The sequence below is a fragment of the Diorhabda sublineata genome, chromosome 9 (assembly GCF_026230105.1).
Source record: "Diorhabda sublineata isolate icDioSubl1.1 chromosome 9, icDioSubl1.1, whole genome shotgun sequence".
NCBI lineage: Eukaryota > Metazoa > Arthropoda > Insecta > Coleoptera > Chrysomelidae > Diorhabda > Diorhabda sublineata.
Genome location: NC_079482.1, coordinates 14,181,605 through 14,209,093, shown reverse-complemented (window position 1 = coordinate 14,209,093; position 27,489 = coordinate 14,181,605). Strand labels below are relative to the sequence as shown.

Genomic DNA, 27,489 nt, shown 5'->3' with positions numbered 1-27,489 from the left:
AAATTGCCTTTTGGATTAATTAATTTTCTTTAAGAAAATCTCTCTTGAATAAACAAATGTAGTATCAAACTTGAGAAACGTTTTCTTGTCATCATTTTGGAAAGGGTTCCAGTCAATATTGATAATTGCTTGAACAACATTAACAAGTAGTATGGGCCTAAAGACAGAAATTCGACACTTTTTGTGTTATTTTGATATCTCTTAACAGATTTTTTAAGAGGAATTTTGTAATACAGTTTAGGAAAACTGAACATTTGAAGCTGACAATAAATCATGAGGTATAGTTTTTTTGATAATACAAAATTCCATCTCCAGCCAAACTTCTATAAACATATTTTAAGGCAACATACATATACATACACTCAAGTGAGGCTGATTCCAATCACTTTTAACTTGTGTGAATAGTGTTTTATTATAATTACAAATGCCAACTTGACCAAGTCATACCTTTAAGGTATGTAATGTGTCTATCTTACTATTACCATTTGGAAAAGAGTGTTTTTGTTTGTGTATCAACTTTGAACATTATTGTACATAATTCTCGACCACTTTGTGTACGTATAAGCAAACGATATCTGATTCTTTGTTCATATTTGTATATATTATAAACTATATTTGATTTTTTATAAATTCTGGCTAAAATTATTAGACTCGTTTGTTGAAATATTTGTTTATAGATTATTGAAAGCAGAGGAAGAAACCAAAAATCCATTTTCCTCCCAGATATTTGTCTTTTCTCATTTAGTGTTTAGCAGTATACAAGGTTATATAAAAACTCAACTTCCAATTTCCATCCTGTACCATTTGGGCAATAGTTCAATTACCAAATATGTATAACTTTTCATAATCATGAGTAATAAAAAAATCTGTAATATTGCTTCTATAGACCAGGTTCGATCATTTTTGAAACCAAAAAACATAACAATAGAATGGAACCCATTAGAAAAAGAGGGGAATATGATAAAACTGATAGGAAAAATAAATTATGGGCGATATGAGTTCGGGAAGTAGGAAGGGGTGAGTTTTTAAGGGTAAAAAATAGTTTATATCGATTTCCGGCAAAAAGATCTTTTATCCATAGGACTTTTAGTTTTGCCGGAAATCGAGATAAACCATTTTTACTCTTTAAACTCACCCTCTTCCCACTTATCGAACCCACATCGCCCGTAATTTATTTTTTCTTCCATTTTTATCATATTTCCCTCCTTCAAATGATACTACCATTATTTTTTTTCACTTTTTACCATTTTTGAAGGCTTCGAACCTGGTCTGCTATTGATTGTTTTAAAGGTAATTAATTAGTAAATCAAATGCGAGTATTTATAACTGTAACAAACTGACTCCCAGCTTAGTATATATGTCAATATATGCTTTCTAACAATGTCAATACTATTATAAAGTAATAATTGTCATCCTATAAGACTATATGGTCCTTGTAAAACTGCTTACCGAAAATAGTGATCATTTACTTTGTAGTTTTTCTACCATGTAATAAACTGAAGCTCATTTTAAGTAGAAGAAGCAAACACCAAACTCATTGATAAACTAGTACACAGATAGTAGATATATACCAGAAACAATATGTGTGTATATTGATATATTCGAGAATATATTATTATCAAATATTATGTAAGAAAAAATCTTCATCATACGGTGAATCCAGTTCAACACCTCTGAGACCGACCACTTCTAAGTATGGCTATATGAGTACACACACAATTGTAAGAAGAAATCATATGTATCTATCAAAAATGTATAAAACTACACAGGGTTTGTTTAAAAAGTAATGCCTCAGAGCCTAGATTTAAAAATTTATTGATGGGAATGGTACAATTTATCAATTTGTGATATATATATTGTTGAGTACTTATACAACCTTTTTTATTGCGGTTTTTAACTATAGTAACGAATCGAGGAACCACCAGATCGCTTCGAAACAAAAGAATAAAAGATTTAGATAGCAATAAATAATGGCAACGCTGCGTATGACCACAACTCCCACGATTCGTTAATGAATTCCGGCGCGTATGATACTCGGAAGATCTCCGGCCAGTATCGGTCCGAAGAAAAGTGAAAAATACCACAGATTTAAACTTGATCTCTTGAGCCGATGAAACAAAAAGAAGTCTGGCGGGGTGAGGTCGAGGCTGTAGGTATAACGTTTATCCCGATTTTTGTACCGTGAGGAAGGCCGAATGAGTTGTCGCATTGTCATATTGGAGCTTCCGAGAATCATTGATGTCCAGCCTGTTGCGGTTGACCCTTTCTTTTAATCTTCATAGCATGCCGACGTAAACTTTAACTATAACGGTATGTCCAGGAGGTAGAAATTCGACATGGACAATTCCTCTAAAGTAAAACTAGACAATAAGCATGAATTTTATTCTGTACTTACTCATTCTTGCCTATTTGTGCTTTGAAGAATTGTCAATACGCCAATCAACGCTTTACCTTTTCGTTTCAGGGTCGTAATCACCGATATTATCCAAAAAGTTTGGATCCTCGTCACTACAACATTGCAAAAGTTTTTTACAAGCGTTTATGTAGTTGCACACACTTTCCGCATTTGAAAAGTTTCCTTGATAATTTCGGGATAGTTGGTGATCTATCAAACACTCATTCTGCGGACAGATATCAGCGTCCTGAGCAGTCTTCAATCTTTTTCGGTCATCCCGGAACATCTTGGTAACCTGTCCCACCGGTATTTTGAAAGACAATCATCCTAAAAAATCTCCTGAAGCATTGCGAAAGTCTCCGCTCGTGTTTTCTTGAGTTCCATGCAAAATTTGATTCTATATTGATACTCGATCATGATATACACTTATCTGAGCCTCCTGTCGCTCCAAAAGCTTTAAGATTTCTCTGCCCGGTGCTCTGTGCGCTTGTGAAGACCCTCCTAGCTCTAAGCCCTGAAAAGTATAGTCGCTAATGTAAAGCATTATTTTCCGGACATACCCTGTAGTCTGTTTACATAGAAATATAAACAGAAATATAATTTACGTCTTTATCAAGAACATCGGCTTATACTTTAATGTTAAGTATCATCCACATCATTTCGATAAGATTAAGTACGGGATAATAAGGTTCCCACATCACCACTATGTATCCATGTTTATACTTTAAATCTACTTAAAAGGTCCTTCTCCGGCAATATCTCATGCCAGGTATCTCTATCTATCTCTGCCGAGCCCGCCTTGCAAGTAGACCATTGAGAGACGCGATAGCTTTGCAACACTTTGAGCTACACCAAGAATGGGTTCTGAGCCGAGTTTGCCGATACCAGTCTCGCGAGTGAGTCCGCCTCGTCTTTGTTGCCCTAGTGACCGGACAACTATCATGTATTATTTTTGAGCACATGCTCATTCACCACGGTTTATATTGTTTCAAAGTAAAAGGGATAAATTTCTAAATTAAAAACATTCATCATTAAAGTGGCTAATATGTTTAATGGTTTTCCAAAAGGGTGTTTAAGTGATACAGTCCGAATCACATGGTAGCTCTGCATTTTATTAATAAATATAATAGAGAATATTTTAAATTTTATGTGCCATTGAAATCCATGAACTACCTCACTGAAACGTCTGGTCGCTGAGACTACCCGGCTATTATCAAATGATCCACAACTTCGGTTTTTTTGGTAATTTCGTAGGTATAATATTTATCACAGAGGACAAGTCATATAGTCTTATATCATGACGGTTACTATACTTAAACTTTCACAATTGCCCTTTGATTATTAAAGTACATGAGATTTATTAGTGCATATGTTTAACTTTAAATTATGTTTGCTTTTTTATTCCTTATTGCTCTCTTATGAAAGATTGGCTAAAAAAGTGGAAATCAGAAGATATCATACTGTAAGACCAGTTGTAAATAGTTTTAGAAAACCACTAAAAAACGTAACTTTCACCACGCCTAGAACAATATTGAGAAGAAAAACATTTCGAAGGTGTGCGAGTAATATAGAAGAACTTACTGTTATTAAAACCCGTTACGCAATATTTTTATTATAATAAATCTTGTCCATATGAATTATATAAATTTAGGTAATTTTTAATTTTTATCAAAAGTTTATCATTATTGCTCCAACAATAAAAGGTTTAGTTCAAAATGAAATTTTCAACTTTTCCTCCAATGGTATCGATAAAACATTTTACAATGATTGTCAGTTTCAATTCAAAGTTGCATTATTTACACTGTTGTAAATGTAAATGTAAAGGGACCCAGAAATATCCAACAAGATGAAGAAATTTTTTTAATAGACTCTTGTTTTATTTAATACCGGCGGGCGAACACATATTACTAGACATCTATGGAATTGAATCTCTTCTCTCAAATTACAGAAATATTCTCATGATACTGTTTGCCAGCTTCGTTATCCTAAAGTCTTCTTCCTGTATTCAAAAATAAATTCTGCGCCAAATATCCAATCATAAACGAAGGAACAGTCTTTCCCTTTAGGTTGTTATTCTTATTTTTACTATATTATAAGAATTTTCCCAATACCTTGTCTAATTTTATTTTGTCTCTTTGCTTTAATGGCGCGTTAGTGATTCCCCGTGGCGATAATTGTATCAATTATCATTCGTAAACGTCTCAGAGTAAACGTTCATCAAAACAATGGTACATTCTGTGAAATAATTTGTGATATGGAATTTAAATTTGTTATTAAGCATAAGATTTTAACTGTACAAAGTTGTAAAAAAATGCATTCAATTTTATGGCGTTGGAGGTGCAACGTCGTGAAACATTGATTCAATACAGGAAAGGGTTTCACAAGTAGAAAAATGTTGAAGTTGCATGCACACATAATAAATGTAGAAAGTCAAAGAAATAACTTGATGATAGCGTACGGCGAAGAATTGTTCAAAATTGGTATACCCAAGAAAAAACAGCTTTTAAATGCTTCCACCAAAAGGTTAAGGAATTCTAGGATTGCAGCTGATAATGACAGTTTGCCTAAAATCATACTTACCATAGGTTTTTGAATGCACAAAATGAATCCTAAATACAAGCTACTAATGAAGATACGTACGGGGTGGTTCTAAATTCGTGTGAAAAAATTCAGGAGGTGACTGCTTGTGTAAAATTAAAATGGGTCTTAAAACAAAATTTCCTCACCTCACCAGTACAGCTGAAATTGGAAATTCTGTAATGCTCGTGCTATAGCAAAGAACTTACTATCGATATTTTTTCAATATTCCTATTACATTGTACGGGGGTGAAACTAGCAGCCCTCACTTTATTTCATATCAAAACTTTTTGGAGATGAAGTTTTATAAAATTAAATTATAACTTGAAATCCTTGTTTTATTTAAAATAATCTTTTGTTCTTAAATTTTTCCCCAAAACTAATAGCTGCAGAGAAAAAAATAAACACATAATTCATATTTTTTTCAATAAATTTTGTGAAAAACAGTAAAGATGTAAAATGTGATACGACTCATAATAAATGCTGGAAAAAACCACTTTTAGTCAAAATATATTAACGTAGCCTACGTGTCATCTCACATACTATTTGAATACGATTCTTCTAATCGCTGTGTTGCCAATTTTTCTAGTAATTTCTCTAGTAAATATGGTGAAGGGCAAATGAATTGTAGAAGTGACAACTGCATACTATTTTAAAACTTTGTAATTAAAAACATAATAGAAGTGGTTAAAGACTCATCTTAATTTCATACGAGCAATCACCTCCTGAATTTTGTTGCATGAATTTAGAATCACCCATTCTAATTAGAGAATCGAGTACAATGTCTAAGAGGAATAAAACAATACCATTGTCTACATGGTCTAAACGTGCATCAATTCTTCTGTCCAATAAAAATAATCAAGGGCTATAAAAACTAGTGTCAAAGGGGCAGCGATTAGTTATTGTTTATAAAGAATGATAACGTTGATTTATACCAATCACTTGCCAAATTTTAAAAGCCAGTCGAGTGATTTTATCAACTACAAAATACGAAAAAGTGCGTTGTCAACATGCTCTCAAATGTGAAAAAGATTTTCTTAAATTAAAAAAGATTACATGTAGCAATATATCAAATGCAAACAGTGAACTGAATAGACACCGAATTTGCACAATACGTTGTAGTTCATAATGATCGAATTGTTGGCTTAGGATTTACCCCCAACTTTTTCATCTAACGATAACAAGGTTTTCCAGAAAATTTCTAGGATAGTATTATTTTTGCAACGAACTTTTTAGTAGTGTTTATGCTTTAAAAGGCAGTAAGGTCCTGCTGTCTTAAAAAAAAGTCGTGTTGATGCTGCTCCGAAGGTAACTTCGTTTTCCAGAGAATTACGAGCAATTCAATTCAACCAAGTTGTTATTACTAATTGTTAAAGTGTAAAGTGCAAACTTTTCTGATAAGTAACAAGTAAGATTAATCATAGTTTATTGAGTTATATATACATTGAATTTAAAAGTTCCGACAGGATATCCACCCGACTTTTTGCGCGGTGTGATAGCGATAAGAACAAGTTTCTACATAGATAAGACCTGAACAACTGGAACTTTTTAGTGGTGAACGAAATATTCAAAGCCAGAGACAGACTAGGAAATCTCAACGGAAAGAAAACTAAACAAAATGGGCTGTAATGAAAATTATACAAAGAGGAGAAGCGGCAGAGAGGAAGAAGAAATATTTAAAAAAAGCAAAAGACTTGGAAGTTTGCCGTCAAAGAACCTAGGAAAACTAGAATACACCATAGATAAAATGATGGATAAGATAAAACATATAGGAGACAAATTGGAGGAACTGGCCGAGGAGATCAAGCAAAAACGATAAGAACAACGGGAATACAGAGACGAAATAAAACAATTGAGGAAAAAAAATCAAAAACTAATTGAGGTCAATAGTACAATGAAAAAAAAAACATTATAGACTGGAGCACTTGGAATATCAGGAAAGGACAAATAATGTATTCGCCCAATGATTCAAAATGGATCAGATCACTCAGAATAACTAAGAATCAGAATGGCAAACTTCCTAGAGAAATAACTGCAGTTAAAGATCGCAATAAAAAACTCTTTAAAGTTAGTACAGAAAACATGTTTAGTCAGATTAGCCAATCAAGAATACGAAAAGAAAGTGGTGATAAATAAACAAAAATTAAGATATAATAAGAAAGAGAAACTATATATATATAGGATGACTTGTCAATCAAAGACCGCGAAATACATAAAAGAATCAGAACCAGAGCAAAGGAAGAAAATGACAGAGGGAAAAGGGTAAAAATTGGATATAGGAAAATATTCGTTGAATCACCAGAATGGTGATGGAACACGGAAGAGAATAAACTGGAAAAAAGTCAAAACATATTATCAAAAAACTAGCAGACACTAAAAACAAGAATAACGCAACTCCTGGCATACGCAGACGATGTAGTGATCCTTTTAACATCGGAAAATGAGCTTAAGAAAACCTGCAGAGCCTTCATAGAAATGTCAGAGACAATAAATCTACGAGTCATCGAAGTTCATGAAATTAACAGCACCACAAAGGAAAAGAGCAATGAGAAGTTTGTCAATACAACTGAACGAAGGAAAGGCAATGAGCTTAGAACAAATTTAAAGTTATATATATCTTATGGCGGTTATCAAGGACGACGGTGACGGAGAAAATCTGGAAGAGAGGATGACGAGTTCTACTGCTGGACGCGGTAATAAGATCCTTAAAAAATCTCCAGAAAGGTGAAGCTACATCTATACAAAACAATAATAAGACCAACAGTGAGCTACGGAGGCGAAAAGTGGTTTTTTAACAAAGTATAGGAAGAGAAGGTAGATATATGGGAAAGAAATGCTTAGAAGGATTCTGGGCGGTAAAGAGGAGGGAGATTTATGGCTGAGGAATACAAATAATGAAATAAGGAATCTATTTGAAGAAGCAGAACTAAGCAAAATGATAGGATCCAAAAAAATAGAGTGGTTGGGTGACATACAGAGAATGCCAAATTTTTGAGCAACAAAAAAATGATGGACATAGAACAAAGAGAAATAAGAAAAAAGGAAGACCTAAGAGAGAGATAGAAAGGAATTTAGGACTGGAAAACAAATGCAAAAAATTGCCGATATTAACATCCCCAAGTGTGTGCATACTATTCTACTTATACTTTCTATTACGCATCTCAGAGTCAAAGGCAAATTAGGCAAGTTGTATCTGAGTATACGTTCACCGTTATGATTGCTAAATTACTTAATAAACTTGAAATTTAGTAATAGGAGTTACTCAATTGATAAGCAAATAGTCAATTGTTCTGAGACTACAATTGGCTCACTAACCTCAAAATTCAATATTCATATTCTCCATGGTGATTCTTTCCCTACGTCTCGTCAGTTTGGATATTTTTGGAACGTTACAAAAAAACTTTCTGCGAACTACATAGTTTATATTCAATACAGGAACATGAACTTTTGCATTTATGAAATTATCTCGAAAAAAGAAATAAACATAAAAATTCTCAAAAATAATATCGTCTAAGTAGCCATTGTCTCGCCCGTGGAATGGAATACCCCTATGATTTGGCCCTTAAATTTTTGAAAACTATTCGATACATAGTGCCGGCTATGTTATCCATTTCTTTACGAATGGAGAATTGTTTTCAATTTATTAACATAGACTTGATTTTAAAAAAACTTCAGAGAAATATGTCAGCTGAATATAATTCTGAACTGAAGAGAGGCTAAGGAATTTATTTGCTTAGGAACATTTCTTTGGTAAACTCTCGTTGGTTGTATGACAGATGGTGTCTTCTTGCTGCATCTATTTTCTTTCGTTGTAATTTTCAAAATGTAGTAACTGTGATAGAAAAAATTAACAGTTAACGAATTGCCACGTGTGTTTTCAAAAAAGTACTGAATAGTTATGAGTATTGCCGCGTATCTCTACTCGAAAATCTGAAATTTTGTTTGTTGACATACTAATTTAAGTGAAAGTGGGCTTCGTCTGAAAAAAATGTTATCAAATTTACTAAAACCACGACATTGTGACGTTCAAGATTTTTCTTAAAATTTTATCATTTTCTATACATTATTGTAGTAACTATGTCTTAGAGGGATGCAGTTCTAAGTCAAACTTCAATTTACGACAGAAAATGTTTCAGGTTATCAGCAAAACATCTCTTGTGCGTAGGCAACTCGGATCATCTCGCACAAACTAGTTTACTTACGCAACCGTCTCTTCGTTGTTCTTGCTCTGTGGCTGCCCGTTTTGATTGTTATTAATAGTCGTATGGGTTGCTACGAACTTTAAACCCATAATTTTTTGAAATCCACATCTGACCACTAATTAATATTGTGTAATTAGTACTACGATCGAAATAGATGGCGTAATGGCATAAAAATGTGTTTGTGTAAAATTGTTTCGAAGCGATCCATCGTGTGTAAATAAGTGAAGAATCGCGCTAGAGCAGTCTAGTACCCTCTCCCGTCACGGTCAATACCCTTACGTAGTGCAAAATAAATGGCTCACCCTGTATAACGTTATATTAAGCGCAGAAAGTTATACATTTCGCAATAGTGCGATTCGAAGATATTTTTTTCCATTTTAGAGACTAAAATCTATTTTTGTCTGTGTTACAAATAAAGGTACCTATACAAAAACTACATCTATCCAAAAAATATTTTAAAACGGGTTTTAATAATATGGTTGTTGTATTTAAAACAATCTCACGTATCATTTGTTGTAGTATTTTTGTGTGTATTTCAATATAGCACGTTGTACAAATCACTTGTGTTAAAAAGGCTTTATTCTCACTTCAAACACGTATATTTCTATACATAATAATGTTTTTTATGACAACATTATGGTACAAGACCAAAACAAATTTTTTACCTTTAAGGGTAAAAGTAAAGACTATTTTGAGGAATTTCTTTTTGACACTAAAACTACAAACCACTATAATATTGGTATCACCAATTATGGGCCAGGAACCAGCGGTAAAAAATGTTAAATCTGGAACTTTGTGATTCAACGTCGAGTTTTATGAAAATTTGGAGTCAAGCTCTACTTACCCCCTTATTCAAAATCTACCCTGTTCTGCAGGGTGCTTTCTATTTTTAGTATCGTTAAAAATTTTGAAATCTCCGATTTTAGCTTGTATTTGAGTAAAATACACTTTAAATGAATTATTATTCGTAGATCTGTTGATATTCTCAAACAACTTTATGATTAATCGGACTCCTGCAATCCCTCCCAAGACCATCCTCTGAGGGTAGTAATATTGAAAACTTTTTTAGAGACACATATTATAATCTTGATTCTCATGAAAACTAGAATTCAATTCAAAAAATTTAAAATCTCGGGAAAAATGAAATCTAATTGTATTAATCGTAAATCTGTTGATATTACCAAATACGTTTATGATCAATCAGAGTCATGCAACCTCTCCAAATCGTCCCCTAATCATATAAAAATTTAAAAAATAATCTCAACGATTCTTTTATAATTAAAAATTATTTAAAAGTGTATTTTTATCGAATTGAGAATATTTCGTCAGTATTTTTAAGAAATGTTTCTTTTTTTACAGAAATAAAAAAATAAAAACATTTCTAAAATCAATAAAAGTTTTCATTATATATATATATATAATATAAAAAACAATTTTGAATATTTATATTTCATCATAACTAATATCTTCTTCCTGTTCTCGTTCGTCCACGTGCTCTATTTCCTCGTCGCTATCAGCGTCTTCTTGAGTGTCTAAAATAGACGGTCTGTTTAGACAAGACTCTTCTGGGCAATTAGGACAAGCACTATTACAGTAAAGTCCCACCCGCATTTCGATCCGCACCCTTTTTCGCGAAGGCAAAATATAATCTCCAGTAGTTCCTCTGGTGCGGGTTGATTAGGATTTTCTATGGGTAGTAAAGTGCCCTCTAGTTTAACTGAACCCCAATCAATCAGATTGATATTTTTTTCTCGAGCCACATCTAATTCTGAAGGTATACTCTCTTCAAATGCTCATCTAAGGCACCAACTGTTGGTACGAGTGATGACAGTTCAACAGCCTTTTTGTTTGAAGTTTAATTAACAAGGGTGGTACCTGATTTGTTCCACGTATTCGGACAATTTTTTTATACTATTTATTTACAATTGTGTCTTTACTGATTCGGAATAATACAATGGTATAATATCTACCTGCTTCCATGATATCCTTAAGAGTTGCACTAGTATTATAATAAATATTCACCTTCTTTTCTACGTTGGATCGCTTTTTTAATATGACAATGAATTTTGTTCCACTTTATTCTAGAAGGCGGGAGTAGAGTCACAACCAGTAAGAACGATATCTGCAATATTTAGCTACTCAATTTTCAATATATTACTGGAGCAGAATTTTGCTTCCCTAGTTTTAAGAAATAATTTTTTTCTTCCGCCTTCGCTCTTGCAGTCAAAATTATTAGAATATATTTATCCTCTGCTACAATAACTTTTTTCAAGTTTTGTGTGATCATTGACAGCAGTCTCAACAATCAATTTGATCTTACATAAGGAGCGATATAAAACGATTCTTGTTTCGGTAATTCGTAAAAAAATTTTCTTGTTTGATAGTTAATTTTGAATCCTTTGTGAAATTGAACTCTTCTGAGATGACCGGCGACTTCTTTTTAGATTACCGTTATAATATTTTTCACTATATGCCAACTGCTGCTCGATTGTACGTTCCACGTTTCTCTTTTCCAATGCTCCAAAATTCATGCCCCGCAATATTGAAAAAGAAGTAGTTGGTTTTTCGACGACTCAATCAATTTTCAAGCTGGAAATTTTTTTAAAAAAGCATTTTGTAGGCGATTTTAAGTATTTCAACGTGATATCAATTAAAACTTTTTTCAACCTATGGTTTCGAAAAGGGGTTACATAAGCCATATTTGGTACGAGAATGCATACTTTAACCTAATACTTCCTTCAATTTTTATTATACATAGATTTAGAAAAGCTCGAAATTATTGGCAAGAAAAACCCTACAATTAAAATTTTAAACATTTTCTCATAACATGAATAGTTTTTGGTTTATATAAGAAAAATTCCTTTTTTTTTAAGTGTTCAATTTAATCAATTATTTTTCCTAAAATAAGCATTCAGAACCAGTAAAATCACATGGATCATATCAATAATACATAAATGAAGTTAATTACAAGTGAATTAATTTCAATTAGAGTAGTAATGGCGAGTGTTTAATTCTTAAGCAAAAGACTTTTGACAGCGCTCATTTTAAAGGTTTTTCTATGTGCTTTGAAAAAGATCTCTCGAGATTTTACCGAAAATTTCATCAATTTATTTGAGGTAAGGGGTTTCAATTTCGGGGCTCCCCATTAATAGCATTTCTTCAACGAGCAATAACTCAGTAATTATTGAATTTACAGAGGTCCTTAAAAAACGAATCTATTTGTATTTTTATTGGCTAGATTTTTGCTTTTGAGATTTTGCAGATAAAATGTAAACTATTTAAGTTATTCATGAAAAACTGTACGTTTTTTCAATCGTTAATATCTTTAAAAGTACTAACTTTAGAAAAATAACTTTCTAGAATAAAAGTTGCTCAGAATAAGACAATCTGTCCACCTACGAAATTATTTTGATGAAATAAATTTTCATCTCCAAGTGACTTCCACCCCAAGAGCAAAAGCACCTTTCGGCACAGGGTAGATTTTGAAGAAGGTTAAAAATTTTACTTCATACCAATTTTCAAAAAAATCGACCTTGATTATCAAAATTCCACGGGAAATCGGCTTTTACCTGGCCTATAACTGAATAATGTTGATATCTGGATTACAAATGTACTAATGACTTTGTCAATTCAGGTGATTAGTCAATAGGAAAGTTCTCGAATATTCGAGTCAAGATTGGAACCGTGAAACTACAGTATTCCTTTACATGGTTATGATGAATTTTCAATTCCTTATTAAGGATTTTTCTTTTCCGTATCAAATGGTACGATAGGGAAAAATATGATTAAAGTATCTACAAATCCGTTTTTCCATAATAATTTGAAAATCAATTTTTTGAGGCAAACCAAATAGAAGTACGTTTAAGCATATATTGAATACTCTCTAAATACACAGATTTAATTGGGGTATGGGACACATTATCCAGTTAACAAAGAAATCCAAATTTTTGTTCTATGCTTTCCAGTTTGGTTACACTCCACAGATTTTCTTATCTATTCACTTTGTGCCAGTCCAAAACAATTTTTTTCAATCAAGTCAAATGAGTGAGTATGTATACATATTTCTCTCGATCCGATATCTGGCGAGTCTATCAAGCCGAAGTCGTTCGACGTGACTACCTACATTGGTCCAAAGCTTAACCGATCATATCTAGTTGTGAACTCTTCCCTAGTCACCCATTGAAGGAATCGTTATAGATATATGCCATTTGTAATATTTGCAAACGATGCCTATTCTTCCAACACAGGAAGAGAAAATTTTCAACTACAGACTATCCAGAGCAAGAAGATGCGTGTGCACAATATAATTATTGACCGTGGCTTCAGCTCAGTGTCATCACAAGATTCTGTTAATGAATTACCACTTCAAGGAAGAATGTTCAACGGGTTATCCCAACAGGATTAGTTCGTTAGAGATACCTTCAGATCATACTTCAGCAGATTTCGAGCAAAACGAAAGCATTCACAAATTGACCACAACACAGAGACTACAAGTGGTTTATTTACTCCGATTTATTCCTGGTTAATTCTTGCACTAATTTTATTATAGCATTGGGTGTCCGACACCGGTCTGGAAACAAATATTGGGACCATTCCATATGATACAGTAAAATGTTAATCATTTAACAGTACAAAGAACATATCAGCGGTTTCTTCAGACCAGCTTTTACTAAAGATCATCCCGTACGGTTCCGAAACGAAAATAACAGCTCCTCACACAGTGTTCACAAAATTAATGAACTGCAAGACTGGAAGACGCAAACTTAAGTTTGGACTGTGTGTGCACTGTACAATTGATGACTGGAAAAAGTTATTGTTCATAGATCTAGAATGTGTCTTTATGTTGAATATGTACGCGGATATATTGAACAATTCTTATAAATTTCGATGTTTTATTGAATTTATCAAATGGAGTAGGCAACAGGCAATCTGCCTAAAATGGAGTAGGAAGAAGAACTTGCTATTTATGTTTAAACACTATTTAAACATATTATATCCACTGATATAATGAGTCCACGTGGACTGACGCTTGGTTAGATATTTATTTTTCATTTCTTAATTTAGTATGAGTCTCGTGCGTATTTATGAAATATTGATTGATCCTCGCATAACTGTCTTCTGCAAAAACTATAGATACAGTAGAAACTCTTTTTTTATTAATACATAGTTAAGAGCCATTCATATTGTCTAATATATTAGAAACGCCGCCAAATTTGATTTTAATTTCGCTTCTATAAGACTACCGAATTAGAAACATTTGTAAGAGTGATTTGCAGTAAATTGAGAATGTTCACAACATCAGCGACAAATGGCGAAAATTCTGGGCGTCAAAATATCTTAACATAAAAATACATTAATAATGTGTATCTAGGGTGTATGGTGCGGGTATTGAACGTTTTTATCTCTAATTTTTGTAAGCTTTTCTAAAAAGTAGTTTCATTGTTCCATTAATAATTTAGTACTTACATATATGTACAAGTATATACCATTAATAACGTTTCGTTGTGGTGTTTTAGGCTCGAAGGTTGCCCCCGTGTACACCTATCCACCATCGCTTCAGGACGTCAAGTAGTCAAAGACGACAGATTACGCCAACAATTCGCAAACCAAGTTGGTGCTTTGGCCTTCGATTGTGAATTCGATACCGTTATCGAATCTATTTTAGGTAATTGTAAGGACAGCTTTTGCGTCATCAGAGGAATATCAGACTACAAAGATGGGACTAGGAAAAAGGAATGGCAACCTTATGCATCTCTCGCTGCCGCTAGTGTTATGAAAGCGATTATTTGCGGATTAGAAAATTAAATTCTTTTCATTCAAATTACTTATGATAGTAACACTGATTTTTATTTCATTATGGACAATAATTAAGAAATTATGCGATATATTGCAGTAAACGAGGGATCATGTTATAAAAATATCCAATTTTGACCAACAATCGGGAAAATTTATATAAGGGCACAACTGGGCTCAACTTATTTCAACTATCTCTAAAAAATATCCAAATATTGGTGGCTCAATAGATAAAATTTATTTTTGTGTTTAATAAAAGTAACCTCACAGTAGTCTTTAATTCAGTTCTGCTACTCCAACTAGAAAGAACTGAAGAACCAATATAGTGATTATAACCTATTAATTTTTTTATCATTAAATTTTCTTGTAAGTTTCAGAAATAAGTATTTGTGTACTTCTACATCATGTCGCGCGTCATAGTAGTTTTTCTCTTTATTACTTCAAATTATTCATTGTATCATTATGTATTTATAATGACCATATTAACTCATACTATTTGACACTCCTAGTTACTGTAAAATTTCGTATAATTCTGGTATCACACTCCTCCAAAAGATTAAATACAGGCTTAAATGAAAATTTTCGAAGGAGCAAACGAAAAAGTCGAAATTCATAATAAATTGAATCATCTAGAATTGAAAAAAAAAATCTGAAAAACGATTATATCCACCTTTGGCATGAATAGCATCCTGGTATATTCAACCCCTACCTAAAAAAAATATTTCCATTTGATTCAATTTTTCCCAGATTTAAATAAACATTACCTACTCTTGATTATTCAATTGGGTTTGTTCAGCGCTTTCCATAAGTTTTCTGTGGTATTGAAGTCTGGATTACAGGATGTCGATTTCCAAGTACTTCAACAAATAATTTCTGAAAACCAGTCTAGCATATGAAAAGATGGCATTATCTTGCATTATCCCATATATAAATCAAAAGGGCCTACATGCTGTTAATGAAGTGTCAGCGGTAATAATTCCCCAGTATTAGGTCGTGTATATTGTCAGTAAATATCTACTCAAATCATGATATTAGTCCTTTTTCAAATAATGTGGTGTTTTAAAAGTTGCATTGCGTTCATTGTGTCTTTAAAATGACAATATCTGGACCCATCTGTAAATAAAACACATTTCTAGCCAGACTGAATACTTCTTGTTTTCCTGCAAAATGACACCTTCTTCTTTGTTAATCAAATAGTGATATAGGACACCAGAGAGCAATTCTAGATTTCAAATTAGATTCTTCTAAGTCTAAAATCGATAAGTTCCGGCACTGGTAAACCTTGTACCTCATGCTGTTGAATTTGTAGGCTATGGCATGTCTCAAAAACTAAGAACTGTGCCTGGATTGGTGTTGTAATTCTATTCCACTCCTGTTCCTTTGGTCATAATCTGTTTCTTCCTATGTAGGACCTGCTGTTGTTCCAAGTTCCAAGGACCATTCCCGTAATAGTGCCATTTAGACACATTCACTGCGATTCAAATTTAAAATTAGTGTTACATTAATTTTTTGGAGGAGTATATTAACAATACATTAATTCAACCAAATATTCAAAACTTAAATAACTTTTTAACTGTTGCATTTATTTTGTACTTTAGAAAATGTAAGTGATTTCATTGAAATTCTTTTAGTAGAGAAACGAGGTAAATTTAGATATTTGTGATCAAACTAAATCTATTGCAACTTCAACTAATAAAGATACTAGGTAACTAAATAATCATCTAGATTAAGAAGCATCAACGAGGAAAAATATTAATAAAAAAACTTAGTGGGCACAATTTATTTTAAGAATTTATAATAGAGTACTGATTACAGGGTGTTCAAATGTTCTAAAAATTTCTAATTTTTTTGTCTATAATTTTTGTTAATAGCTATTATACAGAATACTATATCGAATCACCTATTTCTATTTCATACAAAGTATCCTCAGAATATTCCGGTATTCAAATGGCCTACAAATATATCTTTGACAGGTGTCCATATTAATAAATAATAGTTCATTCATCTAAATTGTCTCTCAAGTATACTGCCGCGCCCTGTAAGTTAAAATATTAAACAATATCTTTAGATTTTAGAATCATCACTCTATAATATTGAATAAAAATGATTAATACAAATTTACAGTAGGATGTTTACAATATTCTAAATTTTACGAAAGTTACCAAAAATAGTGATATATGACTTTTATTCTACAGTAAAACAAGATGTTTGATTTTATATCAAATTGTCTATTATTCCATTTTGAAGGAAATCAGTTATAAATTTGCTTATTTTTTAAATAAAGAAAAATCATTTATACACATGGTGTATTATCGAATTTAGTTACTGAATCGGTCATTTCAAAAACCTCATATGTCACTCATTTAGAATTTTTCAAAAATCAATAAAAACTGTTTCAAATACAAACAAATGAGTTTTCAAGAACTTTTTTTGTTTAATTTAGTATTTGAGTGGTAAAAAATTAAAATAACGAATAAACTTTACAGTTTATTGATAGAAATAATGAAAAAAACATAAAAAACAGTTCTTGATATATGTTGTTTTAACGGGGCTAAATGGTAAATAATGTAATCAAAACAATAGTAGTAATTATATTTTTTAATGCTTATAATACACTTAAAAATAATCTTATTAACGTTTTACATGTATTAATTTGTCATGTTTTAATGCATTTATGGTACATAGTCATATTCTCCATCATTTTCTTTTGGACTATCTTCAACATTTGCAGGTGGCCAGTTAAAAATGTTATAAAACGGCATATGCTCTCCTGAAATACTGACTTGAACTTGTTTTAAATCGTATATTTTCTTTTTATTGATGGGCACTTTCAAAGCATAGGCTTTGGTTGATGGAAGTGAAACCGAAGTTATAATTTTTTTTATTAATGAGAATGAACGTTTAATCAATCCATCAATATATTCCTCGGCTACGATAGTTCCTTTCGATCTGAATCATACTGAAAACTCATGTATGTCAAAGGTGCGAATGACTTTTTCTGGTCCTTTGAGACTTTTTTTTCATAGGATTTAGTTGACAAACATGTGTTTTTGTACAAATTTAGCCACCATTTCTCAAATTCTAAAACATCTTCAGTTTTTAGCTCTATGACTGTAAATGTTGAGCTGGCGTTCGAAACCAAATCAATGTATTCGTCTGGGATCATACTCACCGATAAACTCTTTCAAATGTTTTAGAGTCAGTCAAAGCCAACATAAATCTCAAAAATGTATTATTTTTATTTTGACCAGGGCAGCCGTCGGATAAAAGATATAAATACTTAATATGTGGCCCAATATTATTTTTTATGTAATGCATCAACATTGAACCTCATTGGCTCATTTGTTAGCAATATCTTCGTGATACATTTAAAATGTCGATTTGCTTGTTTTTAAACCGTTAATACCAAAACAGTGAAACTGTAATTGCCGAAAATAAAAAATGTTTTGTATAGGTATGCGAGGCAATGGTCGATTTTGTATAAAATCAAATGTTATAGCTGCAACATCATCTTGTTCCTTACAAAGATCTTGAACTCATGAAATTTTGTTGTAAAACTTCTTGGCATGTCTTTTATGGATCATTAGCTGGGCTTCTACCGAACGTTTTGCATTTTCTGATAAGTTTGATTGTTTTATTTTTGTTGATAATTCTTTGCAAGTTATACATTTGTCGACTTGTGGTCGACCAAATCTTAGGGAAAAGTTTTCATTAAAGTATTGTAAGTAAAATTTGTATTTTACACCGAGATCTGCATATTTTTCGTTAAAGATTGAATGCATTTTTTTGACATCCAATCGTGCATCGAGATATTCTTCTCCCCTAGGAAAGAAGACGATGTGTTCATGTATTTTTTGGCATATTTCAGAAGGCACTGTATTTACTTTCGGGTGACAACCTCTGTTATCTGTAGGACTCTTCCCTTCATTAAGCAAATCACAAAGACAAGTGAACTTCAAATATGACATTAATGGCGATGGTTTACGAAATATTGTTAAACCAATCAAAACAAAGCAAATTTAAAAAAGTCCTTCCCAGTCATAAACTCTCCTGCCATCTAGTAGTGCATGCCTTGTCACTGACTAATGTTTATACAATGAACATCTCTCACACGGTATTATGGAAACAGGAAGGAATGTATTGACTTCGTGGTTTTCACCTAGAATGCGCATTTTCATTTAAGAAACTATTTTGAGTAAAAAAGGCATTTTGAAAAAAATGTTACTTAAGAAGTTTTTGAAATGACCGATTCAATTAAATTTTATATTCATTCATTTTGATCTCTACAAAGCATCTGGTATTAGCAATCATGAATTTTTGTTGAAAATATTATGAAAAATAAAATATTCCATTTAAACAATTTTAGTAGTTATTGAACTGTGTTTACCCAGAATGTTTTTTAATTATTTAAACACATTTTATCATAAAATCAAACATCAACACGATTTAGCTAAAATCTATTTTACTCGAAAGTTTTAAGCATACTTTATGTATTTATTTATTTTTATACAAAAATTATCTTATACTTAAAGAAAACTTGATCTACTTACATCAATAATTGATAATCAAAAATTAATTCTCAATTCTATAAGAGGAAACAGGCAATTCTCAAAAGTATATATGTCACATAATATAGTTATATCCCTAGCGATATAAGTGTACACAGTATTACTATCTTACTTAGAGCATAACTATAATACGTTCAATTTTACTCTTAAATAATTATATTACTTGATAAAATAATATATGTGTAAGCGTACAGTGCAGAATCCTCGATGTTGTGACGTTTCCGGGGCATATTAATGGCACTTGTTTCTTATCAATTTGATTTTATCTATAGATAATGTTTGAGAAAATAGTTTAACGACTTTTTGGACAGGAACTACATCTATTATATACTATATCTAGGTTCATATATAAATTTAGTAATATATTGTTTCGATAGTAAATTTTTAACCATTTAAACAGAGTCATATAAACATATGATTACACTGCGATCGTATTATCTTTATTTTCTTAGTAATATGATTAAATTGCTTTTAAATTACTATGTGACAGTATATAATTATATCCCTAGGGATATATGTATATTACGACTTTATCTACCGTACTGTTGCACAACAAAAGTTAAGAATGTTTGTAAATTTTGATTTTGTATTTAAACAAATTACTGAGTGTTTATATATTATATAATCTATATTTTTCATTTTATGTGTACTTTTTGTACTCTTTTGCACAATATATTTGCAGTTTGAAACAACAATTTAAGGTCTTGTATCATATCTTATTAAAAATTAAACTACATACATAACTTTCCTCTAACATAAATTACAGCCAAACAATACCTATGCATATTTTCAATCAGGTCGTACCATTGGTAGATTTGTCTCCAAAATCTTGGTTAGGTAAGTAAGTTCTTGAGGTTGGGTTTGGTTGATAGGAATTCAAGACTCTTTATAACTAGTCCTAAGCATGTTCCAGCATTATTGAGCAGCATGAAACAAACATATAACATTGTTAATCACTTGTACAGAAATCTCCGCAGTAATCTTTCAATCAAAAATCAACAATTCTGTAGAGCAATTAAAACAAATACCTCATCAACCTGCAAGTGTACCAACTCTGGATGGAGGAACTTCTTACACTTCTTGATTTGTAACTACTAAAGGAAAAGTCTTTAAACGAACATATCGACATCAGAATTGTTTCAATGAAACTGTAAGCATTCAAAAGACACTGTTGCATTATCCCGACAAGTACTGAGAGGTTCTCTTTTAGTAGATAGAATCAGAGAACGATCTTCTGACTCCGACACATCAATAATATAATTTATTACTGGGCAAATGATACTTCAAAAATAGCTACTGGGCTACACTAATGGATATTTTGTGTTACCAAAAAATAAACTAAGTTATTTTGCTGTACACAATTTATATTGGTTACCTGAGCTTACTTACTGTCAATGGTGATTTAAGAGGAAGATACTCGTAATCACAGAGATACAGAATGCCTTGTCACCAAAAACTTGTAGTAACGAGGACGTAACACCATTCCAGAACTCTAGAATTGGAGTGCGAGCTGTAGCTGGTCTAACGACGAGACCAACTCTAATGGAGGTCGAAGTGTAACATTATTCTTTATATTATGAAATGAATTCAATCTAATCCTGCTTTGGACAATTTCTAATGTCTTTCGATTTAATTTGTAATCTCTTTGATGGTGGGCATTAATATTTTATAAATTTTTATATTAGGACAAAAGCATATTGGTAGGTATAATGATTTGTCATGAGCCATAATCTTCTAGGTATTGTTCTGTTTCTTCCACAACTGATTTTCATACCATGTAAAGGCTCTCAATATCAAACTTGTTTGTTGACTTCTTAATTATTGATTGTAGTAGATAAAGGTTTGTGTTAAATTTTATAAGCTTGCCATATTATTTATCTGATTTTTTATTATAATTATTTGTTTGTTCCATTTCTGCATTTTATTTTGTAAATCCTATATTATGACTGTACTAAACTATTTATTCACTTTGTTTTTGTATAAAAGAGTAATATATTGATTTGTAGAACATAATTTTCTTATTTCATTTTCCCACTGACGTAATTAATGAGAAAGTAAGTATAGAAGTAAAAAGGGAAGATTATGAAAGACAATATAACGTCCATATTTTAAAAAGACATCAAATTATTCAAAATCGTCCATAAGAGAGGTATTTTGAGCTTATACCAAATGCTCATTAACTCTAAATTCTTAATAGGCCAAAATAATTGCAATCGAAAGGTGTCTGGAAATGAAGAAATTATCATAATTTTGGTAGTTAAGCAGCTATTAAAGCACTGAGCTCTTATATCATAAACTTAATGTTAATATGGTCTGGTCAAAAAATACTTTTGAAATGTGTAATATACCCACTAGAAAAGATACAAACGTATTTTATGAGCCTTTCTACGGCAAAATAAAGTTCTTTTAAAAAAGATTTCAGGAAGAAACTGAAAGAGAAGCACTTCCAGGGGTGAATTACTGCCAAAAAGTTCCTTTGATATCGCTGGTTCCAAAGAGTATTGGGATGTCAGCAAAAACAAAATACAGATAGGAGCGAGAATATAACCTTATTGAAAAGAGCACACATACCAAAGAACAGGCATACAATGTAAACCCTAATTTACATATGTATGTTTTTCATTAATTTATTATACTAATAAATCAATTCAGTAATAGTATTAGCACTGGCTATAGGTCACAATTTAATTTTAATTTGAGATGCCTATACTTAATATATTTGCTGTTGTGATAAATTTCACCAGTTTTATAGTTAGAGCTATTAAAATAAAATTTTTGTTGGAAACCAGAATAAAGTATACATGTATTTGCTTGTAATTTAATACATGACGTACTAGCCTTACTCACTTGACTTATCACTCAAGAAATACCTGTAGTGATATGAGATGGTGTAGGTACGGAAATGAAATTAATCATTTCCGAAAAAAGTTTTTTTCGGTGCTCAAGCAAAATATATTGAACCTAACCTAACTATTTAAAATGCATGTAAAATTTTTTTTCAAATTCCTAACACTCACTTTTTACAATAATGCTAATTAGTTTGATGGATCTTGTACCGAATTTTATACTCTTTGAAATCGCTTTAGAGTTTTTTTGTGGCTCGTACTGGTTCATCAATAGGAGAAAAATTTTCAAAAGTGTGTTACGATTCTTATAAGTGAACTAGTGCGAGATACTCGAAAAAATTATAAAGCTATTTTGAGGAGCATACAATTCGCCACAAGGTCCATCAAACTGATTTGCATTATTGTAAAAAATATTTGAAATTTGAAAAAAAATGCATTTTAAATGGTAAAACTTTATATGTATTCAAATTTTAAGTACTTAAAATTGATATTAAAAGATCAAACTGGGTGAGAATTTTTTTCTACATGTAGATTAATATTTTGCTTCAGCAGATTTTTTCATATAACCATTCCTAAACTATGAATTCCATAATGAATGAATGAATATAATGAAAAGTTCTTAATTTACGCTGTAAAGCATTATCTCTCCCTTATTGTAGAGTTTTGGAGAAAACTACAAATAGAGAAGTACTTACTTTTATTTTTGGTCATATATACTATCAAATATAGATTTTACTTCTTTGTTCTTACTTCTTTGATAGGTAAAAGAACATTCAAATGATACATATGGATTTGAACCTTGATACTATACAAGATTAACATACATTGGGAAACAGAAGGCAAATTGTTTTCGGTAATTCATAGTAAACTTGGGAATATTGGCTAATGGATACTTCAGAAAACTATATGATTAATGTAATCCCTAGTCAATATTTCAATTACTTGTTACTACTATTAGTCACTATATTAGAGATGCTGATAATGTATTTGCTCTATGAGCTTTGTATTCTAAGATTATTGTTTTTTCAATTGAACTTAACATTGCTTAAAATACTTACCCCAATTAAAATTAGTATATGCCAACAACTCCAATCAGATTAATAATGGTAAATGTAAAAACGGAGATACCACCTATTATATGAAACCTACCTACTTATAGCAGCTCAAATACTCTTGATTGAATAAAAAATACTTTATTAGTATAACTTTAGGTCATTTGGAGCTTGTAGCTAAAGATGTAAATACTACTAAATACACTTTTACTTCTAGAACTTATACATTTATAGTTTACTGTTATTTAGCAACAATTGCTTCGAAAGTACATTCAAATTGGTTTCCGCTTCATCAGACAAATGCTCTCAAGATACCTATTACAAATAAGTTTTACCTACTAAATGATTCCTTAAAAACCTCTGAATCAAGCAAACTTTTAAGTTCTATTTTAATTAATATTAAGGTACTTCAAACAAAAATCAAGGAACTTCAAGAAGTTTATTTCTCAAATTATTTCAAAATAATAAAATACAAATTTACTTTTGTCCACTCTGTGTGCTAGACTTGCTATCACGCATACTGGCAGACCGACGTCTCTTCAAGGATTCACGGCGAGCCTTAGATTCCTTTTTGTGTTGAGCCAATAGTTTAGCATAAATATCTTGTTGTTCTTTACGTTTGAGACATCTCTTCTTCTTGAGAGCTAAACGGTGACGTTTTCTCTGGAGTACCACAGGAGTGATCAAACGTTGAATTTTAGGTGCCTTAGTTCTGGGTTTCTTACCTTCCTTTTGCGGCAATGGGCGCTTGACTACATATTGACGAACATCATCCTCTTTACTTAGATTAAATAACTTCCGGATTTTAGAAGCTCTCTTCGGTCCCAAACGACGTGGTATGGTAGTATCGGTAAGGCCAGGAATTTCTTGATCGCCTTTTCTTACTATTATCAGAGCCAAAACGCTGAGATTTCCATCAACAATGCAACCACGAACTGATTTTCTTTTACGTTCACCAGTACGTCTGGGTCTGTAGCATGAATGGCCTTTTGAAAGTAAAAGACGTACTCTACTATTAGTAAGAACTCCCTGTTTCATTGGAAAGCCTTGCTTATCATTACCACCAGCTATTTTCAAAATATAGCCCTTCCATTCGTCACCAAGAGCATCGGCCTCAACTTCTTGCCCCATGCGTTTTTCGTAGAAAATACGAATTTTATGCTCATCCACTACTTCGAAAAGTTTTTGGCATCCTGTAGCCGGATATGAAACGTTCAACTTCATATTGATAGACTTAACACGCGAAAACTATTGTTTCAAACTTAACTTTGTATAATTTTCACTAAATACGGGATAAAAATCTCGTTAGTGTGCACATGGAACTGCCATGTTTCAGAAAGGATAAGTAAGAAAACTAATTTACCAACTCTACCGAATTTTAAAGGAAGTCAAACTCGAGCGCCATCTCTTAATTATATTATTCACTCGCGAATTATACTGGAAATCATAAAATAAGCTCATACTTTGATAAAGTATAATGTATTTCACATTTAATTGCAATTATGTTGCATTCTCTTATTATATGGAAACTTCATAATACATAGTCTAATTAAGGTGAAAAAGTCTCGAAATATAAATTTTTGACCAATGGAAGATTTCGCTTAGCTCCGTTCATTTAATCAAATCATAGAACTAAAGCAGACCGTGAATTAAATATTTTTATTGAGATCGAAAAATTTTCTCAATATATTCCCTTATTCATTTTAATTGATTAGTAAACTTTGTTAATCCTTGGAAAATTGGAATAAAAATTAGGGTTCACTGATTTTTATAGTAGTATCACAGAATTTATTCTGTGGTAGTAGTTTCTCAAGGAAGTTCGGAAGGAATATTCATCTTGTTCACGGGTAACAAAAGTATGAATTCCAATTACATGTGTAAATTAAAATCGTAGTGGGAGATATTTGGAATTCTGTTGCTTTCAATAAATTACAATGAGATAAATCCATAAAAACGAAAACTGTAATCAGCTTTGTGCAGATTATACCTAGGTAGCGCTGCTGTTTACTGGAGAACGCACGAGTATAGCATTCCCGTGTATATAAATTTTCTATGGTTTAAAATACTCTATAGTTCATTACCATAATAAAAACATAACCTTATTATAAAAATGTTCTAAAATGTGATAAAATTATTGGATTTCTATCAATTTCTAAATATGGTTCGTCATAAACATAGGTAATATAATTAATAATACTTTACATATTTTAATCACAGCAAATATTTTAGATATATTGTTGTGGAGATAAATGAAATAGGAGGATCTCCCACTTCACCTCTAAAAATAAGAGAATATTCTATATATAAGTCTATTCAATCCCATATACAAACTCAACATGGTGATTTTGGAGTAGCAGCAACTCGAGCAGGTTTTATGGCAAAATATTTAAATGAACACACAAGAATAGCTGTAATTCGCTGCAGGCGGGGGTCCTATAAGTTTGTGTCATCCGTTATTCCTCTTATTAGAAAAATTGACGAAAAAACTGTTGTTGTGAATATACTCTATGTGGGGGCAACTATTAGAAAATCATTTTTCTTCCTCCGGAACTACCAACAAAAAAAGTTGGATGAATATTGTGTTAGTTTAAAAACCGATGAGGAAAGAAATTGTTTAAAAGAAGCTATGTTAAATTTTGATAGTATTTTTTCTAAACTCTAAAAGACTGCTTTTAAAAATTTTTGGTAAAATATTTACACTATGTTAAGGTACTTCAACATTTTTTGTTTGTATGTTTGATGTTTTTATTTGATGTAAAAATACCTTACAAAACACGTCTTTAATTTTAAAAATTTAATAGTTTTTTTATTAACGAAAATCAGAATACAATATAGCAGTTACGAAAAATTATCAGTTTTGTTAAGCTCAAAGACTCAACTTTAAGAATATGTTTTTCTTTTCAAATTGCTTAATTATGTGTAAATTCAATTTTAATAAAAGAAAATTTCCCCTTGTTCATTAAATGGGAAACTAACATAAGAAAGTGACCCCTTAGAGTTGAGCCATAGAGATCATGTGTAAGGATTTTTTTCACATCAAATAAAAACATTTGAAAGGGTGAACAAAATTTGAAGCACCCCAATGTATATTTACACTGATTAGTATATATTTCTTATATAGGTATATTTCTATGAAATTAGTAAGCATTATGTTTGGCTATCACAATATTTGAGAGATTTTAAATAATTCATGGAATTGTGGCAAAATCAAGGAATAGTGGTGAAAAATGAACTTAAAATGAAAAAACAGTAGTTTGAATATATTACTCTTGAAATTATGAAACAAATCAAATTTTCAAACTGTTCAAACATATTTAGTTGGTGGATGATATTAGTGCAGGAAAATTGTGTTCAATTATTTGTAAAGGTTTTGGTATGTGTGCTGGTCAATTAGTCTTTTAGTATAGTTTAGTTCCCTCTATATTCATATTATAATCAGTAGCCATTGGTTTTTCTGACTCTAGAGAACTTAATTTAATTTCTTTTTTATCTAGTCACTTTATTGTCAACTCATTTTTCTTGAACATTGAAGTTTGATAATGTTTTCTCTATTTAGTAATTTTCATTGGTTAGTCATTTTTGGCCAGTCTTATAGTTTCAACACATCCAGTTGTATATTTTGCAATTTTATCTGAGAAATCAATATCATCATAATTGTCTAGAAATAGACAGTATCACTAAGATAAGAAGGTGATATAACAAGAAATTCTTGATGTAATGTATACCAGATAATTACACAAGTAACATCTGTATTTCAAATCTTTTCTGTATTCATAAACTTTATATTTAACTATGTATATAAAGCAACATACACTTTTCTTTCTAGTAATAAAAAAAAACTAGCTGTATTTTCTATAAATAAATAAACTTTTATAATATGTCAAATCAGCTACACTATCTGATTCATAATTTTTATTAGAATTTTCATCAGATTTGTTTGAATTACTGTACAACTAGTCACTCTTCAATATTATATAACATTCAACATGTGACAAGTAAATGTTTTTTTTTTTATTTTTGACCACCTCAAAGAGTTTCATCCCAAGTGGACTGCTG

The 27,489-nt window shown here is 31.4% G+C and overlaps 2 protein-coding genes across 3 annotated transcripts in view; one reads left to right on the top strand and one right to left on the bottom strand.

Annotated features, from left to right (window-relative positions):
- The window catches only part of LOC130449113 (uncharacterized), a 101,499-nt gene extending 79,957 nt beyond the window's left edge, over positions 1-21,542 (top strand). For both annotated transcript variants that reach the window (XM_056786798.1, XM_056786797.1), the window contains one exon: positions 14,691-21,542. In XM_056786798.1, the coding sequence (XP_056642776.1) occupies positions 14,691-14,979 (289 nt within the window). In that variant the 3' untranslated portion in view covers positions 14,980-21,542. The remainder of the gene's footprint in view (positions 1-14,690) is intronic.
- Positions 21,543-23,858: 2,316 nt separating this feature from the next.
- LOC130448786 (40S ribosomal protein S6) lies at positions 23,859-24,840 on the bottom strand. Its single transcript, XM_056786294.1, has one exon. The coding sequence runs from the start codon at positions 24,655-24,657 to the stop codon at positions 23,911-23,913; it is 747 nt and encodes a 248-aa protein (XP_056642272.1). The 5' UTR covers positions 24,658-24,840; the 3' UTR covers positions 23,859-23,910.
- Positions 24,841-27,489: the final 2,649 nt, after the last annotated feature.

What these genes read in the sequence shown, in the direction of transcription:
- LOC130448786 (XM_056786294.1), bottom strand. Translation starts at nt 24,657, where the DNA reads ATGAAGTTGAACGTTTCATATCCGGCTACAGGATGCCAAAAACTTTTC.